Source organism: Primulina eburnea, chromosome 15 (assembly GCF_022965805.1).
Source record: "Primulina eburnea isolate SZY01 chromosome 15, ASM2296580v1, whole genome shotgun sequence".
Lineage (NCBI taxonomy): Eukaryota > Viridiplantae > Streptophyta > Magnoliopsida > Lamiales > Gesneriaceae > Primulina > Primulina eburnea.
In genome coordinates, this window is record NC_133115.1 from 2,140,547 (window position 1) to 2,162,825 (window position 22,279).

At 33.2% G+C, this 22,279-nt stretch overlaps 2 protein-coding genes and 1 pseudogene across 4 annotated transcripts; all 3 read left to right on the forward strand.

The window, feature by feature from the left end:
• Positions 1 to 775: 775 nt before the first annotated feature.
• Positions 776 to 2,573, forward strand: LOC140814130 (protein CYSTEINE-RICH TRANSMEMBRANE MODULE 13-like). Its single transcript, XM_073173008.1, has 3 exons — positions 776 to 1,003; positions 1,109 to 1,292; positions 2,205 to 2,573. The coding sequence occupies exons 1-3, from the start codon at positions 952 to 954 to the stop codon at positions 2,248 to 2,250; spliced, it is 282 nt and encodes a 93-aa protein (XP_073029109.1). The 5' UTR covers positions 776 to 951; the 3' UTR covers positions 2,251 to 2,573.
• A 1,852-nt stretch (positions 2,574 to 4,425) lies between these two features.
• Positions 4,426 to 8,461, forward strand: LOC140814735 (telomere repeat-binding factor 1-like). Of its 3 annotated transcripts, none has more exons than XR_012114147.1 (7): positions 4,426 to 4,595; positions 4,753 to 4,970; positions 5,515 to 5,599; positions 7,005 to 7,088; positions 7,225 to 7,572; positions 8,050 to 8,166; positions 8,250 to 8,461. XR_012114147.1 is itself a non-coding variant. In XM_073173820.1 (6 exons), the coding sequence occupies exons 1-6, from the start codon at positions 4,446 to 4,448 to the stop codon at positions 8,071 to 8,073; spliced, it is 909 nt and encodes a 302-aa protein (XP_073029921.1). In that variant the 5' UTR covers positions 4,426 to 4,445; the 3' UTR covers positions 8,074 to 8,461. The 3 variants fall into 3 exon arrangements, 1 of the variants encoding a protein (XP_073029921.1); XR_012114146.1 differs by having other exon boundaries at positions 8,266 to 8,461; XM_073173820.1 differs by having other exon boundaries at positions 8,050 to 8,461.
• Positions 8,462 to 10,505: 2,044 nt separating this feature from the next.
• LOC140814338 (uncharacterized) lies at positions 10,506 to 22,136 on the forward strand (annotated as a pseudogene).
• Positions 22,137 to 22,279: the final 143 nt, after the last annotated feature.

Genomic DNA, 22,279 nt, shown 5'->3' on the forward strand with positions numbered 1-22,279 from the left:
TTTTGGTTGGTAATTTAAAGATGTGTTTACTATGGACATGAATAACTTCAAATTATATAGTCTCGCAAAAATACGAAGAATTGTGAATCTCCGAATTTCAAATATCAAGTTTTGAAATTTTTCATTGCTTCTTTTAATTATAATCCTTAAATTCGACGTTTTTTCCATTTTTTGAATGAAGAACTAAAATTGTGTTGATTTTTCATTGCATTTTTTTGTTATAATCCTTAAGTTTTGTAAGTTTTTATATTTAAAATGTGATATCAACATGATGTTGACCTGACAGGTTGACACCAACGTAGAGCTCACATGTACAATCATATCAACGCTTCCAATTAATAATAACTATTATTATTATAAAAAATTGAAACATAAATGACTAATATTCAATTACGATGATATAAATATAAAAAATCGCATATAAATAGCAATAACAAAATTGTAATCTTCACTAAAATTAATTATATATCTTTTATATGTTTTTGAAAAAGGAAAAATTTCACCTTTTATATTTTATGTTTGTTTTTTTATAATTTTGATTTTTTATAGTAATTTTTTTTTAGTTTTTTTTTTTCGATTTTAGTTTTTTTCTAGGTGACGCCAAGATGTCCAAAGTTACATATACATTCACAAAAAATGCCTAAAAAGCCCAAAAAAAGGACTAAAACATAATTATGATGACATGGTGGATAAAAAGTGTAATTAAATGCCAAGGACGACACTTGTAATTTTCTATTTTGGAAATTACAAAGACGCATGCATTATACATGTTTCATTGGCCACCGGATAAAACAACGTAACCAACCAAAAGCAGCAACACATCCCTCTCTCCCTCGCCTTCAGATTTGATCCTCTAGATTTTCGAAACCAGATTTCCATTTCCAAATCTCCCTTTTCCCATCAGAAAACACGATAAATCTTGCCGACGGAGGGAGGAATACAGAGCAGATAATGAGTTACTACAACCAAAATCAACCCCCTGTTGGTGTTCCACCTCCTCAAGGCGAGTTCTTTTATTCGATTTCCATATTGACTTTCTTGATTGTCATTGATTTGAATTTTGTTTGGGGGAAACGATTGGGCCTTGATTTTTTATTTTGCTTTACAGGATATCCACCGGAGGGGTATGGAAAGGATGCGTATCCGCCACCAGGCTACCCGCCGCAAGGGTACCCACAGCAGGGCTACCCGCCGCAGGGCTACCCACCCCAAGGATATCCTCCGCAGTACGCCCCACAATACGCGCCTCCTCCTCCTCAGAAGCAATCCGGTTCCGGCTTTATGGAAGGATGGTAAGCATTCGCTCCGATCACAGTAGTTTCTGTTCCTCTCTAAATATTGCAGGATGCGTCTATATTGTTACGTTTACGTGTTAAAATAAAATTTAAGTTAGCTGCTGTACAATCTACATCCATGCGGATATGGGGATCTGTGATTTTATATTGGCAATTTTCAATTTTTGAGGTTTCCTTTTTGTTGGATGGATCTCGGATGAATTCCTCCCCCCCGGTAGTAGGTCTTTCCCGGCAATAATTGGGTTCCCGGGAGTCGGGAGACCTTTTTTTCCACGTGAAATGTAGGTCCCTTGCACACATAAATTTCCAAAATACTGTTTTCCAGCAATTTTTTCCTCTTTCTGTAAGGCTTGGTAAACAATGTTTGTCTTTTTGTAGGTTATATTCTTCAAATGTTTTCTTCTTTTTCAAGAGCTTTTTATTCCCTTCTTAATGCATAGATGACAATGTCTCTGCCATTTTTCTGCTCTTGAGGTTAGATACGCGAGTGGATTGATGATAAAATCGAAACAATATTTAATGTGGATAATCAACTATTGTTTTATACTTCGAACCAAATGGTGCCCAAAGTGATTTAGAAGTGTTTTTTTTTTATCATCATTGAATTGTAAACACTATCATGGGTATTACATAATTTTCGTCGGGTTTGCATGATTTTAATAACACAGCATTGTCAAACACACTTATTATTAGTCTTGGTTTCGATTAATACTACATACTCGTCATTGCTTCGACTAGTTTTGCTCACATTGATCTCTAAGCAATTGAGTGGCCTACAGTAGTTGTAGTCTTGGGTTCGAGGAATACTATGTGCTTGTGTAGATAAATCTGATTGAATGCCAAGAAAAATGTCTTTATATCTTCAGCAAAGTGAAAACAAATTTGATAGTCTTGCTCTTATTTGTACAGTTTGGCTGCACTATGCTGCTGTTGCCTACTTGATGCATGCTTCTGATGAAGAAACACTTGAGGAGAGCTTCTTTGGTTGGTTGTACAGCCAGCCAAAACAGTGGAAAAATAACTCGATGTCCTCTTATTTTTACATGCAATTTAAGGGGTCTTAATCTTAATTCTCGTCAACATCACTAATAGTTTGGGGTTGTTTATTGGAATGGTGCTAGTTTTAAAATGTTCTGTTTCTGATTAGATTTCTATGTTTTGAGTTCGTGCATATTTCTCAGGTGGTGTGAGTATGATATTGCTTCAGATTCTTGGATGGTTTCTGTTGTGATAATGTGCATTAAGTCGAAGCTTCACCAGGTGTTTGGACTTGTTTTATGTTTTGTTGTTGCAACGGTCTATTCAAAACTTCATATGAAATGTAGATTAACACTTGTGAAAATACATTTTATAAAAGTAGGTTTTATAAAATTTAAATTTGCTAAACAAGAGATTTCAAAAGTATTTAATTTATTTTGTAAAAATATTTGTCTCTGTCCATGCCTTGTCAAAAAGGTTTAATGAAAAATTTGCGTTTTTTTAAATTATATCACGTTAGACACTTCGTGTGTATGACACCGGTTTAATTTAATACTAGCGGGTCGTGACACGTGAAAGTGCATGTGATTCGTAAAAAAATTGTTTTTAAAAAAAATAAAATTATCAATTTTTGAATTAGATGATAGATAAGAGATAAGATAAAACGAGATTTGTGAAAGATCTAGGTGAGACGTCTCAGATCTATCTGGAGACGGGTCATTTACTATACCAATAAAAGTAATCTCGTGCAAAAGTGTTTTCATGGTAATGATAGAGATTTCACAATAGACCGGAGACCGTCTCACACAAGTTTTTGTCATTGTGAAATATGCAATTTATAGGAATTAAAAAAAATTCACCAGCATATCAAAAGTTGGTTAGTTTATGATATTTAACAAAAGTGAGTAATTGTAATGATTGAGGTATATGTAATCTTATATTTATTTCAGCCGAGTTTAAAAATTACATGTGATCGTTTGAGCTTTTTATCTTCTTTATAATCTTCTCCTCACGGCTATTAGATAACGGTAAAATGAAGGTGTATGTATTTTTTAAAACAAAAAACTTCTATCAGACATCTTACAAAAACAATTTAGTAAGAAGAATTTTAAATTCAACTCAATTCTTAAAACAATTATTATTATGTCAAAAATATTATTTTTTACTGTATAATAAATCGACGCGTCACACTAAATCATCTCACATAAGACGTACTCTATTTAAAACTAACTTTTGTAAATATAAGTTTGATTTCTCAAAGATATAAAAAATATTGTAAATCTCAATCCTAATCAAAACAACACAAAAACTTATGGAAATTGATTCATATGTCAATTTTATGAGACATATATTTTATTTATATCAATTATGAAAAATTATTATTTTTTAATGATAAAATTACATTTTTTTAATTATAAATATGAATAAAATTAAACTGTATTATCATATATATATATAATATAATAATAATAATAATAATATATAAAATATTTGTATGAGTTGTATTGATGAATACCATACGTTGGATCCACATCGGCTCATCCCACACACTCCACGTGGAAGATAAACGGAAGAACGTCAGAAGATTCCGAACAAATACAACAAACCGTACAGAGACCGAAGAGCCGTTTGCGAATTCTGATGAGTAATTGGATAGTCAAACTAAAACTTCAATTCCTACTTGACAGGCAATTCTCCCTCTGCGATTCATGTCCCGTTTTCTGTGGCGATTTAATCTCAATTTTATGATTTGAGTTGGGTTCCTGAAATTAGGGTTAGGGTTCAATATTCGCCTTTAATCAATCCTAATTTCATTTTTCCGTCTTGCATGAACTTGGTTTTGATTCATATACTTTAATTTACTCCAAGATTGTTAATTTTATCGGCATTTCAGCTCGGAGAACTGTAAACTTGTTTCATTCTGAAGCTCTTTTTTTATATAGAATTTTAAAGGGATATCCTGTTCTCTTATTTTCAATATTTTGCCGGTTTCTAATTTTATTTTTCAAAAGATATCTTTTGGTTTTTCACTTCCAGCATTGTCATTCCAGGATACTGTATCAATGTTATGCTGTTCGAATTTTAATGAATTGATTGTAACGTTGTAAACTATGTTTTCTTAGCTGATGTTTACTTTTTTACGCAGTTGATCTTGTTTATTCTTGATTGTCAATGGGAGCACCTAAACAGAAGTGGACTCCTGAAGAAGAAGCTGCTCTTAAAGCTGGAGTCCTTAAGCATGGTTCTGGAAAATGGCGTACGATTCTGAAAGACCCGCAATTTAGTGGAGTTTTGTATCTCCGATCTAATGTTGATCTCAAGGTAGAATTTGTATTCTAGTACCGTTGTTATCAGAATCATCAATCATGTCCATTGGGTTGTGATCTCTAATAATGCAATTGCTTATCATCACTAGGTCGTGAGTTCTAGTAATGCAATTGCTTGTATTTTTACTACTTTGTTTGTCTGATTTGATCAGGACAAGTGGCGGAACCTGAGTGTTATGACGAATGGATGGGGATCTTGGGAAAGGACCAGGCTAACATTGAAAAGGATGCATCCTTCCACTAAGAATGGAGACAGCTCTGCGGTTCTTTCAAGCTTAAGTCAGAGCGATGACGAATTACCCAGTGTGCGGCCTCTTGCTATTTCAGGTGGTTCTTCACCAAATGATGGTCCCAAGAGATGTGTCATGAGGTTAGATATAGTTGTGAAAATTTGTAACTCATTCAAACTTAAAGATAAAAGACATTATTCAGTTTCATATAAACATTTAGTAGAGAGCCTATATTTTCAGGTTTCCTAAATTCAATTTCTCGTGGTGATTTGTACTGCCTCATTGACCCCTCCTCCAACACACAAACACACACAAAATTAATTTTGTTTCCTGTTGAATACCCGCCCAACGTTTTAGGGATTGAAATCATCAGGAGTGGGAATATTTACCTCTTCAAGTTGAGGTTGTGAGGCGTGACTTACCCCTTAGAAGTTGTGAGGCGTGACTTACCCCTTACTGCGAGAGCGTAGCACAAGATCCTCACAACCATAAATGGTTGAGTTAGTTTTGATGTGCATGGCTTTTAAATTTTTTCGAAGAGCATAATCACATTTTGATAATTTAGTTATATAATTTTAATATCCACAAAAAGATACTTAGTGGTTGTTCAATGGTTGCTATGCTTGTTTTGTTTGGACTGCTGGTGATCACTAACGTAGAATGTTTGCATTTACTTTATTCAAGACTGGAAAATCTCATTATGGAGGCAATAAATAACCTGAGGGAGCATGGTGGTTCGAACAAGATAGCCATAGCATCATACATAGAGGTGGCATTTCTATTCAAGTCAATACAACTATGAACAGAGCTTTATTTTTGGTATATGCTCAGATACGCTATATTTAACGTATGCTACAATGAAACTACTACTATGTGACAATAATTTAATTTTCATTGCAGACATTACTTGATAAACCATATTTCTTATGGAAACGGTATCTTTTGTAAACAAATTATGCAAGAGGAACTATCTCAAGAAATACTAAAAATTATGTACAGAGAAACTTCTTTTTTGTTTGTCAAGCTATCAAGTATAATTTGAAAATATTAATTAGTACAGTTAATAATTGTTATGCATGAAAAAATTGTGCAGTTTCCATGGAGAAATTCAAAATAGGCTTATCTTCTTTTATTCACATTGTTGTCATTGTACAACGATCACCTTTTGAAGGTTTCATCAGAGTTGAATGTGTTTGTGAATGGGAATGGGAATGGGGATAACATGAGAATGGAAAAAAGGCACAAGCTGTCATATTTTATTGCATTGGTTGATATTTTGGTGAGAGAAGTTCCAAGTTTAAAATAATAAATGCTTGCCAAGAACAATCGCTTCTTTTGTCAGAAACCAATCAATACAAGTTGTCAGAAACCAATCAATACAAGTTTCTCGATCTTTCTTTTCTTTTTAAATCATAGTGAACTTTATGGTTTGAAAGGGAAACTTTGTTGATTGTGTTGGTGACTTGCTATTCACATGTGCATTCCTCCCATGAGTTGGGATTTATCAGATTGTTGAATTAGGGTGTTCTCTGTAATAATAGATAGTTGAGTAAAGGCGATCTGCCTTGTAAACTTTGATATTTCATTGTGAATGAGATTGAAGGGGCACGTATGTATGAATAATCTGCATATTCAGGTCTCTCCTGCAGTATTCTCTTGTATTTATCCAAAAACTGATAAAGATTATTAGATCTTTATAATCCAAAGTTTTATTGAGATTTCCAATGTTGCATAGTTTTGTGCTAGTAATCACAGTTTATTATGTTTTGTTATGTTCTTTTCTTTTTTAATTTATAAATTAAGGTGCTGCGTGGAAGGATCACACATGTTTATTAGAATGAAAAAAAAACGATAAAGTAGGTGAGGGGAACTATAGCAAGATCACTCAAAGAAAATAATTATACAGATTTACTAGAATCACTTAAAACTCGAGAACCGACTATTTAATTTCACAATCCTATTATCTGGCGTCAAGCATCTCCTGTCAAAAGGTGGAACCAATTGCTCTCAAAAATCGGGCAGTGCAGTCTGTTAAGTTCTTGATACTTGCGGAATGTATTATGAACTTGGAAAGCAATTTATTTTGTATTATAGTTAATATTCTTGACCTTTTATCCTGTTACTTAGTGATGCAGTTACGATAAGCAATATTCTAATCTTACAGTTCGATACAGGATCAATACTGGGCTCCTCCAAACTTTAAGAGGATCTTGTCAGCAAAGTTGAAGCATTTGGCTGCAACTGGAAAACTTATTAAGGTGTCAACCCAACTGTTGACTTTTTACCCTGGCATCTGATATTTGCTTAGAATCGAGAACTCGTTTGCTAGTTTTGTTGGCATGCTTTAGAATTCCATTTACATGGCTTAAATTTTGAGGCCGTTGTCTCATGTAGATGAAGCGCAAGTATAGGATTGCTGCAATTTCTACATTATCTGAAAGAAGAAATCCTGCCGCTCCTGCTCCGGAAGGAAGACATAAAAAGTTTCCGAAAATTGACCGTGACGATATTAGTAATTTCGCTAAATCTCGAATTGATTTAGAGTTAGTCGATATGAGTAATATGACTCCACAAGAAGCCTCTGCCGCTGCAGCTCAAGCAGTTACCGAAGCAGAAGCTGCAATGGCTGAAGCAGAAGCAGCAGCACTAGAGGCTGAGGCAGCAGAAGCTGATGCTGAAGCGGCACAAGCTTTTGCAGATGTAGCACTGAAGACGCTTAAAGGAAGAAGCATATCTGGAATGGTAATTATTATCTTTCTGCTGTCATAAAAGGCCCAATTTCCTATATAAAACTATAATATCACCTGGAAAGTGATTCAATAACATCTTTACCCTTTTTAGATTACAACTGAATTGAAAATTGTGCCCTGTACGAAAAATAGATATCTGGTTGCCTCCTAATCGAACGGTTGTTTCGATAAGAGAAGTAAAATGGAATAATTTGTTTCCTTTACAAGAAAACCTACCAATAGTAGTGACTGAGTTAGAATTTCTGGTACAGTCAATCCAAGAGCTGAAATTGATTCCATTATGCTATTTGAGCATTGCCACGTATCTAATAAAAAAACACCATAAATCTCAATTGCTCAAGTCAGATGCTATTTCACATTAATATATAAAGTATCAGTACCTGTGGTGGTCATTTTTAAGTCAATATCGATTTGATTCCACTCCTGGGAGATAATTTACTTGTTTCCTATATGTTTTTGTTCTTTGCAGAATGTACAGATGGTTCAGGCATGATGGACTTTGACACAATGATTATGCAGTGAACTTCTGTCGAACTGATGCTAACTTCGTATTCTTCTACAGACTTTCTTTGTGACTGTACATACAGTACGGACTGTTTAACAGTTTATTTATATAGTCGACTTAGATAGTTTGGGATTAAGATTTACGACGATCACGACCTAGTGTAGTTGGCATGACTTGCAGATTTAGCTTGGCTGGTTAATTGTAGATGTCTCTTGTTGCTTGTATTCTTGAAGCTGATGTAACTAGATCAAGAAATTTCAAGAGAAGGTGCGGGTTCTCACTGCTTTTTTGTTAATTTATTGGAACAAATGGAAGATGTTACTAGGATCCCAGGGGGAAACACCTCCTCTCTTCGTTTGCCATTTGTTATTGTTGATATTGTTGTTGACACGATTTTTGTTTTATCTTTATTTGATTATAATTGTTATTCATTGTTTAAATTTATTATAATTATTTGAATTTTTTGGATTATTTGGACTTCAAGTTCTCTGATGAACATTTTCTTTACGAAAATATCATTACATCATCGATCAACCAAGAGAAGCAAAACTATGAGCTACTTGGTTGGCAGTACACTTACGATATTGGACAACCCAATTCGAAGCTTTCGAGCATGAGCGACGGACGAACTCTGCAATGGGGGCTTCATCGGCAAACGAGAATAGATCAGATATAGATTTTATCATGTAAAAGTGTTGAGTGCAATAATTGTCTTTATCGAAAGAGCGATCGAACCGTGATACTTGAACTGCTGTTCGGTTTAAAATATTTGAGTTTCACCGTTATTATCAGTTATAATTTTTGGTAAAACGGAAAGCGTTCCGTTCTACAATTGATATCAGAGTTAAGGTCACGGGTTCGATTCTCATTTATTGCAAAGAGTGCAATTATTGGGTGAGAAATTGTTGGATGCAATAATTGTCTTTGTTGGAAGATCGATCGAATCGCGATGTTTGAGCTGCTGTGCAGTTTAAAAGATTTGACTTGCATCGTTACCACCAGCTATAATTTTTGGTAGAGCGACAATCATTCGGTCCTACAAAAAGAATATTATTGGGTCGTTTCAAACAATCACTCCCACACCTATAGGCTGAGAATCGCGACAGACCGCGGCAACTTGTGTGAGACGGTCTCACGGGTCATATTTTGTGAGACAGATCTCTTATTTGGATCATCCATGAAAAAATATACTTTTTATGGTGAGAGTATTATTTTTTATTATGAATATCGGTAGGGTTGACCCGTCTCATGTATAAAGATTCGTGAGACCGTCTCACAAGATATCTACTCATAATATATTATTTTCAACGTTCGAAAGTCGAATGTAATGAATATTGGAGTAGGACTTTTGTGAGACGGTCTCACGAATCTTTATCTGTGAGATGAGTTAACCCTACCGATATTCACAATAAAAAGTAATACTTTTAGCATAAAAAGTAATATTTTTTTATGGATGACCCAAATAAGAGATTTGTCTCACAAAATACGACTCGTGTGACCGTCTCACACAAGTTTTTGTCTGAATGTTTTAAATAACATTTAAATTAACTAATTTATTTTGGAAATTATGAAATTGTAATTTGATTAATTGAACTAAATATAGATATTAGATACTATATTCATCTTAATTATATATGTTTCATTTCTTTTATTGTTATCTCAAATATATATTTCAGTTTCTACATTTGGTAATATTTTTTTTAACAATATACACTCGCTAACTAAATCTTGAAAAATGTGTAATTATTTCTTCAATGAATTAAATAAGTATGATGTATGAAATTTGTTTGTAAATTTTGCTTTTCAAGTGATTTTTTTAATCCCCGTTAAAAAAAAGTGACATATATTTATAACGGATGAAATATAATACAAGTAAATAATAAACATAATGGAAATCTTGTTGGGTATATAATAAAATTCATCATCTTTACGTTATCATATCATCGACTCAAATTTTACAATAATCGATATTAAAAAAATAATTGTGTTATTTTATATTTCAATTTAGGAGTAGGTCTATTATGAGACGGTCTCACGAATCTTTATCCGTGAGGCCGGTCAACCCTACCGATATTCACAATAAAAAGTAATACTCTTGGCATAAAAAGATATTTTTTCATGGATGACCCAAATAAAAGACCGGTCTTACAAAATACTACCCATGAGACCGTCTCACATAAGTTTTTGCCTAAATTTAGATTAGGTCTCTTATGAGATGATCTCACGAGTCTTAATCTGTGAGACGTGTTGATCCTATCTATATTCACAATAAAAATTAATAATCATATAATAAATAAAAAATAATAATTTTTCATAGATGATCTAAATAAAAGATTTTATCCACAAAATTGATTCGTACGACAGTCTCACACAAAAGTTTTTGTTTTCAATTTATAATCACATTATAAATCATTTTACAAGTCAAATGGTGAGGAGGGAATGCACCATCACAAAGTTTCCTCCAGGGAAACAAAGGCTATAGACATAGAGGATTATAACTACAGCAATCCCATGTTCTAGATTCTTGTGGATTTTACGGTAATTGTTCTGAACCCTAAAATTCATCGATTTCATGTGCGCTCCATGTTTATTATGCATTCTTTGGGAATTTCTGATGATTGAGGTGACTGCGTCTGCGTGCATGGATTTACTGTTCGATTATCACTCATATTTTTTGCAAGGCGTTTGTTTTAACTGCGGGACAATCTGAACATTAGCTTCCAATTTCGGATTTATAAAATAATAAATTAGGGCCCCTTCCTTTAATTGTTGTAGCCTGTCATTAAAGGTTCTATCTTTAATGTTTTTCCCCAATTTTGAAGTTTCGAACTTCATTTGATTTTATCTGGTTTGTATTATATCCAAATTCTTTTGTGGTGAACTACACGGTATCCGTATTTATGTATTAATATTTAGATATGCAATGGCGTTTGTTTTTGCATTTTAGATATGGATCAAAACTCAACAAGCAACGAATCGTTGATCGCTCGCGTTGAACAGTTGGAGAAGGGTATGTGTGCATACATGTGTGGTTCTTTAGATTGAGGACTTCTTAACTTATATCTGCTTCCGATGTTCTTTGTGTTTTCGGAAAGCCTGCTGAAGCAGTTTCTCAATTTCCTGGCGTGATTGATTATGTTTCTGATATTTTCTGGTAATTGACTTCGTTAAGTTATTGTGTGGACAAATCTTGTGATCTTATATACTCTAAACTGCATTAAATACTTTATTTGTGATTCAATTTGAGTTCACAAAGTAGATTGCAGTGTATTTGAACCAAGGGAAGTTGAATGATAGTTTCTTTCTCAAAACAAATGTCAATCTTCTACTCGTATAGGAGGATTTGTTTCTGAGTAAGGAGTTTCTTTCTCAAAATGAATTTCTAATTCAACTTATCTATTTAAATAACTGAAGAACAAGATTTTGGAAATATAATGCATGATTCACTTGACTCTTGTTTTGGGTAAATGTTAAGAATACTAGAGTAGTGATATTGCTGAGGCGTTTTTAATTCTTGGTATTTGTTTTATTGTGGCTTTAAGTTTTGAATAGGTTAAGTCCTTGTCACTGATCTGAAACGTAGCTGATCCTTCTGAGTTCTGACAGAACGCGATGAGCTTCATAAAGATGTTGAACAGTTGTGTATGCAGCAAGCTGGACCTGGTTATCTGGGAGTGGCAACTCGAATGCATTTTCAGAGGTAGACAACTTTTTTTTTAGGCTGATATCCTACTACTAGTCCTCTCCCATCAGTACCTGTGTTTTGGTCCCTTGGATGGGAAGACCGGAGAATGTATTATTCTGTTTTTAAATTGTAAATGATAGAATCTGTAACTGTCTCACACTAGGACGGCTGGGTTGGAGCAGGAGATTGAAAACTTGAAAGCAAAGTTGGCTGTTTGCACAAGAGAAAATCAGAATCTACAAGAGGAGATATCAGAGGCTTATCGCATTAAAGTGAGATCTGCTGCAATTTATCTAGTATCACTCACATTATCAGTAGTTAATCTTTTATTGAATTCCAATCTGACACGCATGGTGTTCTCAGGGCCAATTGGCAGATTTACATAGTGCCGAAGTCTTAAAGGTCTCTTTCTCTATCTCTCTCTCATTTAGAGTAGCTGTAAAAATTCTCGCTTTCACTTAATTGAAAAGTCTCCTTAATGGTAATTAGTACTGCCTCTTCAATGCATTTCTTTCATGCCAAATATGGTTGCTAATGAAACTAACAAAAATTTCTGAAAGTCTAGGATTAAGCACTGATCAGATGTCTGTTTTTTACTCAGATTTTTATTTCTTTTTCCCCTATTTCTCCAGAATATTGAAGCTGAGAAACAGCTTAAATTTTTCCAGGCTTGTGTTGCTTCTGCTTTTGCTGAGCGAGATAATGCAATTTTGGAGGTTATTTATTTATTTTTTACATTTTCCCTTTCTTCTCTCCCCACCCCCACCTTCTACTCCACTTGCCCATTTTCTGTGCTTGATTTATTTTCTATCACCCTTGGTTCAACATTTAAATCCTGGGAGGGGAGGTGCAACGTAACCACCTCTGAGAGCAAATTATATGGTGAAATTGGTGGTTCTTCTTCTTTTACTCTTGTTTGGATTAAATAGATTTGAATGCCCAGTTATGTAAACCAGTTGGTGTTGATTTACTTGCTGTTAACAGGCTGAGAAAGCTAAGGAGAGAGAGGAGCTCATGCCACATGAGCTGAACAAATCTCAGAAAAGGTATTTACTGAAATTATCTTTTTTCAAAGCCATTCTACACTGTGTAGTAGAACTAAAAATCAATGCATAACTTTCCTGATTGTAATTTCTTTAACTTTGTTTTATCTGTTATACTGCAATCTATCCAATTTAACATAGAATAAAAATATTTTGTGCTGGTGCAGTAGATTAAAGCTATGTCCTTCTCTGACAATACAGGATAGAAGAACTGACCTCTGAACTTCTTGAAGAAAAGAAACTAGTCACCACCCTCCAAATTGATGTAGAAAAGCAAAAAACTCAACATGAGATTTTCCGAAAGGTATTAGTCCAAATTCTGAATCATACTCTTTCCTATTAGAAAATTTCCCCCTCTTTTGATATGCAAAAAAATAAAAATATTTCAAAATTAGAGGGGTTTTATTTTTCGAGAAAAACGGGTTGTTTTCAATTGATACTTTTTCCTTCTTTAATCCTATTACTAATTTTTATTTTATTTTCAAATTTCTGTTGCTATATTTTGTTTATGGTAGCTAACAGTACTTTCAAATTACTACTTTTTTCTGTAATTTTCTATTGCTTGCAAATGAATATTTATGTGAGTTCTATTTTGGTATATTCCATGATGAGATAGTTTTAATAATATTTTAACTATGTTTCTGATTAAAGTTAAAATAAATAACATCAAAATTCTTAATTTCTTCGCTTGAACTTCTTTTAGTTACATGCTTTTTGTCTTTAATTCTCTTAGGGGTGTATTCATTTTATTTTTTAATGACTTTTTTAAATGAATGACTTTTGTTGAGTTGATAAATTTTTATTAACTTTTATAAAATCTCATAGAATTGTAAAACAAATTTAATAGATTCTTAGAGACATTTTTTTCAATATTTTTGTAGACTTTTGTAAATTTTTTCATAGAATTTTGTAATTTATAATTATGATTTATTTTATATAATTTCTTTGAAATAGTTATTAGACGATAACCTATTCAATTTAAATTATTTATTTGTTTATTAATGTAAATGAATTTTACTTACTTAAAAGTTAAATCAATTTAATTTTGAAAAACGACAAATGAACTATTCAATTTATTAAAATCAAAATTTCAATTCTTTTTGTCAATTTAGCATATTAATGAATGATATTTTTATAAGTTCATAATAAAATTTTAGTTAATGAACAATCAAAATAATGAGTAGTCTTTTATGAAAATTCTGATCATTATTAACAATTTGATTAACATCGCTCCACGTTTCATTGGCTATGGTATCCCTCCATGTATTAGCATTTGCTCGTTGTTCTTGAGTATCAAATAACTTATCAAAGTTGTTATCTTCATAAACTTGTGCTGATGAAAACAATTGAGTTTCATTATCTAGTTTAATTGGAAATTCATCACATCGACACTCATTCCGAAGAAAATTGTATAATCCTGCATAAGCTAATACAAGCTCTTTTTGAGTCTTATATGGAAACAGATGAGTTATCTTGAATATTTTGAACTGTGATTTAAATAAATCAAATGTCCGCTCAATAGCATGACGAAGATTAAAAAACTCTTTAGCATCTTCAGGGTGACAACATTGTCCTGTGAATTCTTGAAGATGATAATGTACATTTCGAAAAAGAACCGAGAATTGACGTTGATTTAGATATCCATCAACCATTAAAATGTGTTTACCTATCAAACCATATTTGTAGAATTATTAATTAATGAATAATATATATAATTTTTGAAAACTACAAAAATATAAATAATCACATAATATATAGGAAAAAGATATACGCCTTGTGGCACTTTAAGCCCGTTATTTCTTGATAAAGCATCTGTCAACACGATGGATCATGCGCGAATCCCTCCCATTCGCTGAATACGTAAATGAATTCTAAATCAAAGTTACAAGCTGCCAAAACATTTTGAAAAATTACTCTGTGGTGATTACGGTTATTATCACGTGCAAACACCTTTGCTGGAATATTAGTGCCATGAATAGCTCCAATGTAATCCTGCAACAACATGAATAACAATAACAATAATTACAACAACAAAAACAACAACAGTAATAATAGTAGAATTTCATTACTTAAAGTAAGAGTATAAGCTTGTAATCCCTCTTATTCTTTCTGGCACTGTAGATCTAGGTTTGGCCATCATATCTACCTCAATGCTGTTTAATGCTCTCCACACTTTGTTGAAGTTTTGACTAGTATTATATTGTGATCGTCAAAATGTTTTACGAATCAAGCAATATCGAGTATTTTGTCTAACAATAAGTAAAAAACATGACAAACATTTCTTCAACGCAAATGTATCTTGTGTCTCGTAAAGGTGTTCTTTCTATAAGAATGTTGCTTAATTTTAAAACAAAACATTGGGGTACGTTCTGTAAATTTCTCAAAAGTTTATTGGATCCTCTTTTAATATTCTATGAATATAATCGTATCCACTTATAGTCATTGATCGTCTAGTTAACGGACGACTGGACACACGTGCTATGAATGTTAATTAAGTGTTCATTTAGCACATATAGAATCTAAAAAATTTGGATCAACAAATACTCAAAGGTTTCATGTGATTCTTCTCACAGTTCTTCTTCTTCCATTTGTATATCTACGTTGTACATATTGATATTTGATATTTAGATTAATCACCTGACATAAAACAAGTAATGAAAATAAAAAACTCTATGAATTCATGAAAAAACATCATATGTATAACCAAAACAAGATTTGTTCAGTAAAAAAACCGGGAATTTTAAAATAAAAATAATCCAAAAGTTGAAATTCGCTACTAGTTCAATAATTAAAAAGAAATTCAAAAAAATATCAGTAAAATTTTAACACAATGTTTCTCATTAATTTATGCCCCCAAAAGTCACTTATTCATTCAACATATAATCTATCCATTCGAAATGCTCTTCGATTGTCATTTCAGAAAAGCCATCTTTTTTGCTCTAGTATTAACAAGTCAAGCACCTTGTACCGAGTACGATTTCCAAGTTTGGGACTTCCTTAATAGCATCCCAACAATTATCACCAACAACGCCAATTGATTCAATCTTGGAAGCTACCTTCTCAAGGTTGTAAGGGAGCCTATGCATAATATCTGGGTCAAGTCAAGATTCTTTGATGTGCTCGATTTTATTTCAAACTCGATACTATCTCGTTTTCTAGTGGCTGGTGGAACCTTTGAACTCATTGGTTGAGAAGGTAATGGAGAAGTGGAGAGCTCAGGAAGTGGAGTCTCATATGAAGATTCTTACCCATCATTTTGCATGAATTCACCACTATCGTAATCCTAATCATCTAATAAGCTAGTACCCTTATTTTGTTCTATCTCAAATGTTCTCGCATCAGTGTCATCTCCTAATCCAATTAAGTATTTTCCGGTGGCAGTTTCATTCTCAACTACAATTCTCAAGTCTTCGTAATCTTCAAAAGTCTTGGTCCAATAGTGTTCATGTTTAGGATGAGTTTGTTAAAGAACAAAAAGTAACGAGTGTTAAAACTAATTCTAATTTTAATCGAAAAATATAAATTTTATTAATCTAATTAAAAGATTCTTACCTAAAATATTCACCCCATGCTTCATCATTAGCATAGAATTTCTTTGTCTCATAATCCCATCCAAACCCAAAACTATGACGTGTAAGCTTAGAATAGTTATTGTATTGTTGTTTAAACCACTTTAAATGACTTTGATATCGTGCGAAAGTCTTTTCACACCCTAGTTTTGCATTAAGAGCATGGAGTATATTTTTTTTCCATGGTTCTTTTGTTCAGCATCCCATTCTTATCACGACATCCTCGCATGACAGCATCGACCATGAGTTTTAATAATTCATTGCTCTCCTCAATCATCTACAAATTATATTTTGCTTGTGAATCTTTACCATTTATAGTTTCTTAAGAAAAAGTAGAAGTTAACTATCTCAACAATTATATTAACTTTTCATATATAACAAAGATAAAATGAATATCATATAATCTTCAATATAAAATATATACATGGATCCTTAAATTTTGTCAAACATGTTAAAACATTCAAAATGCATCAGCCAACATGTATAAAAATACATCCTACCTTCATAGTATACACGTTGAAACAGTAAAATAATGAATACTTGCAAGAAAATAAAAAAGTTCACGGTCGAGAAGGGAAAAAACTCTACTCCTAACTCTTCTACTTCTAGTGTAATAAATATTTAAAACAACTTTAAGTTTAGATCAATCAATGTTTTTAATTGAAATTTATAGAAAAATATTTAACTATCTAATGATTTTTCTTCTAAACTCACATGCTATCGATTTGCAACCACCAAGACACCATGTCCAGTGGGTTTTTCATGCATTATGTGATCTCTTAACTATCTCTAAACCTCCAAACAGACACAACCAATATTAAAAACAACATTGTTTGTTAAGGTAACAAGCTGGAGGCCTAATGAATGAAAGGAATCATATTCAAAGCATTATGTTTTAACGTCTGTACTATTGCAATATTTCAACAACTACAAAACAATCTAGACATATAATATGCAAATGAAAGAAAATTTCCGAAATACAATCATCATAATGATTCAAGAAAAAAACAACAATTCATCTCTTTACACATAAATATTGGCAATATAATATATAATGATTCAAGAATGACCAATCATACTTTTAAATAGAAGATTTTTTTTTGAGATAGAACTTTTCTGACGATGAGTGAAGAACCCTAGAGACGTCTTGAGATAGAAGAGAGAGGGTGCATTTTTCAAAAAAAAGAAAGTCCATCAAAATCTTTGGAATGGTGGAAGAAAACTTTAGATTTTCTGTAATTGTACATAAAGATTCAAGATTTGTACATAAAGATATATATCATAAGAATCCTTGAAAATCTATGAATTTTTTGGATACCTCTTCACTTTTGAAGATTTTTAAAAAGTCAAGTTTGAATACATCGTGACTTTTTAAAACTCTACCAAAAGCTATTTTGAATAGCACTAAATCTATATAGAGTATATAAAAGTCTAGATTGAATATCTTTAGATTTTTAAACTCCATAAAAGTCTTTAAAAGTCTAGAATGAATACACCTCCCTTATTATTTATTCATTGTACTATGCACAAGCACTGCATGTACTCGAAAACTTGTTTAAATAATAGATATGAAATTTACACTGAACAATTGCACTGACATGTAAATAATTTCGTTTAGAATTTGGGTGAAGACTTATATTGGCTAGCTGCTGAAAATAAAAATTACGATCATGTTTGAACATGTAATTTGTCTGTTCTTCGTGTTAAGGATCATTTTTTGATTGCAGGTCATTGATAAATTTTACAGTATCAGACATGATTATCTTGAAAACATAGTTGATACGAGCTTGGAAGAAAAATGTGACTGCCTTTTAAGCGATTCAGGTGAAATGTGGAGGTTTGAAAATGATGAGGAAACTTCAACCTCTAGTTACATTGTAAGTTATGAGATTGTTTTACTTGAGTATCCAAAAATTGATTTGCCCATTGTCCTGAATCCTACAATTTACGCTTTTACCTGATTGGAGATACTGTTGTTTTTATAAAGATCCTTCTTGTTGTGTACTATGGTGGCTGTCCTCCCCCTTCGTTCTTGGCATTCTTTGTGTCATTTCGTTGGTTTTAGCTTGGTACTTTTTTATTGATTTCTTATTAGGGGTTCTTAATATGCACAAAATTTTACTGTTTTTGACATAAAATGTTAGCATCTTTGTTTATATATACCACGTTCAGTTTTTTTTTTGGCGATGAAACTTCCTTTGTGTTCGTAGTTCAGCATAGAAGAATTCAAAAAACTTCTTTGATTACTGTCGGCAACTTGATTAACTTTTCTTCAGACAGAGCTCTCTGGAATCAGAAATTGGCGTTCTGAAGAAAGGTGTGGATAATCTACAAAACAAGCTTCACGTGGTATGCTTCTATGTGTTTTGTTCTGTTTCATTTTTGTTGTGCATAATACGGATACTTCTTTGTTGATCATCCTTATATCAACTCTGATCAGGGGCTGGAAATCGAATCCCATTTAAAGAAGAAATTTAAAGAATTGCAGAAAAGTAAAGTTAGTATCTTTTATTCTAGATATATGAAACATGATTCCTGGGTTGCATCACTTTGGTGCTAATCACAAAGCAACTGATGCGCAGAGTCTTTCTGAAGAGAAGATGAGGAAGCAGATATCAGCATTAATTTCTTTCTATTCTCAGTACAAAATTAGTATTACGAACTCACTAGATGAGTGGCGTATGGAGCTAAAATCAATCAGTGATATGGTGGTTGAGAAGGTGAGGGAGATTGAGCTAAGTGGTGAACAAAATCTGAAATCTTCTCCTATACAAGATGTGGAATTAAGTGGGAGCGAATGCAGAGATGTTCATATCAATACTGACAACTGGTCGCATATCTAGTACTGAGGTTTGTTCTAACTGTATTACTTTGTGTCGACTCAGACCTCAGTTCTTGTCGTTGCTGTGAATTATCTCCTGCAATTTTTCTTCCTTCTTTTTCTCTACTTTGATGAGGGTCTCTCAAAGTCAATTTCTGTTTCTATTGTTTTATCATTTGATGCGAGAATGTTATTTTTTCAAAGTCATCAATCAAACTTTCTGTTCTCCACATTTTTCAGAGTCTTAATCCCGACCTGCAAATTCCAAATGCTTCTGGAACCTGTGATACCTCCAAGGCTCTTGCTCAGGCATTGCAAGAGAAGGTTGCTAGAAAATTCCTTCCTTTATTTTTACATTCTAAGATCATACATGTGTTGATATTTTTTCATGTTTTTCAGGTTGAAGCATTGTTACTTTTATCACAACAAGACGAAAGACACCTACTGGAGAGAAACGTGAATGCAGGTCTACAAAAAAAGATAGAGGAGCTTCAGAGAAATTTATTGCAGGTTGTCTTCTTCTATCTCTCTAGATTTAGGCATTTAGCATCTGCATAGCTTGTAACCATAACGTTTTTTGGCACCTTGTAAAATGGTCTTCCCAGATAATATTCTGCCTGTTATAAGTAGTATGATTATCTTTTGTTACTTTAGGTTACAAATGAAAAGGTAAAAGCTCTGATGGAGTTGGCACAGTTGAAGCAGGACAAATATGTACTGCAAGAGTATGTTCTCCTTTTTGTTTCATTATGAAGATACCCACCCCTATGTGATGCTGAATAGCTTATAATCTGAAGGATACATGTAAGATGGCATGAGGGATGTCCCGATTTCTGCCCAGTTTTTTCGTTGTCATCTCTTGGTTTTCCTTATTTACCATATAAAATTTCTTTATAGATTATATCATCACCTTCACTGTATTTTATTTTGATCAATTCTTTCCTGCGTTTCTTGATCTGAAGAACTGCGAGTTTTGTGTTTTAAGTGTCCTTGACAAGCTTTTGATTGAACAGTGCCCTTGATGCAATGATATTTGTAGCCATCAACTTTGTGCAAAACTTTCTATAATTATTAATCGGCATTGCCTATAGTTATTTCTTACTCAAACCTCGCACGCCCAGTTTTACCTTTTCTACATTTTAATCTCAATTTTTTGGTTTACTACTTTTGGCGACGTGACTGACAGAACTGTTGGACTTAAAAAGAAATTTTAAATACTCTTTGACTTTTCATGAACTATCCTATAAAAGTGATGATGGTGTTGTGTGGAGGTAATTGTAAATACAGTTCTGTTTTGGTTCTATGGAATTACCCTCGCTTGAATTGGAATGTTAAAAAATTTGTTTCACTGAAACTGGGTTGTTTGCCTTTAAGGCTTGGCATGATGTAGTGGACTACATTTTCTTGAATGGTTAAAAGGCTTGCTCCCCCCTTTCCTCAAAACCATTTGTTGTTATCTTGATTTGAATTTCTCAACTCTCTGTGCTTTACTTCTCGTTGTCTTTATTGTGCTGTACTCTCTTCACTTGAGTTTTTCCCACCATAGTTGCTGTTTCTTATTTGTACCAATCTTGGAAAAATTCCTGCAGAAAGATCAGTCGGGATGTTATACAAGGAAAGCATTTGAGTGAGACCGGTGAACAAAAGCTGGAGAAAGATGGGAAACTTAAAAATTTCCTGAAGAGAAATTATCTCAGCCGCTGGGTTGGAGCTTCAGAAGGAAATGATGCTGAAGCATGTCTGAATTATGAAAAGCCCAATTTTCAAATGGATTTTGCGAGGTATGTTAAAATTTATCATGGGTATTAACTCCATGTTATCCTTTTCTTTTACATTTTCATCACACCACATCTCAGAAATGTTTAGTTGTTGCATATGTGATCGGGATTTGTTATAGGCCTTGCCATTTTCTCATGTCTCTATGGGTTAAGGAAAAAAAATGAAGTGATGTGATCTTGTCCTTGTTATGTTCTTAGCCTGTTTAATATGCAGGATGAAAATTGAAAATGCAACATTAAGGAGAGCTTGGAAAGTATGGAGCATCTGCTTTCTTCCGTGCGGAGACTTCGAAAATCACTTTTGAAGGTGGTTATAATTTGCAATTTTGTTGTCTTGTTAAACCTCAAAGATGAAAGTTGGTCTTTAACTTCTTTTGTGAGATGGGCAAGTGAACAAATGCGTTATGACGTCTATCTATGAAGTAATGAGTAAATAGCCACAACCAGTAATAACCTACTTCAGCTAATTTCGAATCCGAGACAACACTAGCATGGCAGCTATGAGCAGAGACCGTCTTTCCTATCATATAACCTCTAATTGAATTTGCGGCCCTGCCTGAATTCTGTCGTGCAGGTTAAAGATTCAACTGGAGATAAAGCCGAACGCATGAACTGCTATGACTCTCTGGATAAAACAATCGCCGAATCAAGACTAGTGAAGATTGCCCTCGGCAGCTCTCTTCCCCTCAGCTGGTCTGCAGAAACAGATGGATCACACAGTGAGATAAATGATGGTGGGTCCTATCCTGGTCTTGAGAAAGTTGATTTTGTTTCTGCTGCTGGATTTGAGATGGTGGATCTCTTAATCTTTGCTGCACATGTCTTGAAAGAACATATGTCTCATCAAGATCAGGGAGAATGCGACCCAAAGATGATCAGCGAAACATGAAGATTATTGGTCCGTTGTACCATGTAACATTGATATATGAAAAATATGTATATAATTGAATCAGTATCTGGGAATCAGTGTGATCCTTGATTACTTATCAAGTAGTTTGTTGGTGAAAACAGATTCTTGCTAACCCGCTGCTGCTTCTGTTTTAGTTACATTGGGAATATTGGTAGTGGCTTGAACCTGTGTGGCCCCTTCCATTTTGGGAGGGATGATTTGGTGTGTTGCTGATCCCATTAAAATAGAAGTCTGTTTAAATTTTGTTTTTCTGTGCTTTGCATCTTAAACCTGATGCAAATATTTTGCAACAATTTGATGTGGCATTGATTTCTTGCAAGATCGCTCGGAGATCATGAGACTTCAAAAATATTAGATTATGATATTTAATTGTATTCGAATTTTATGT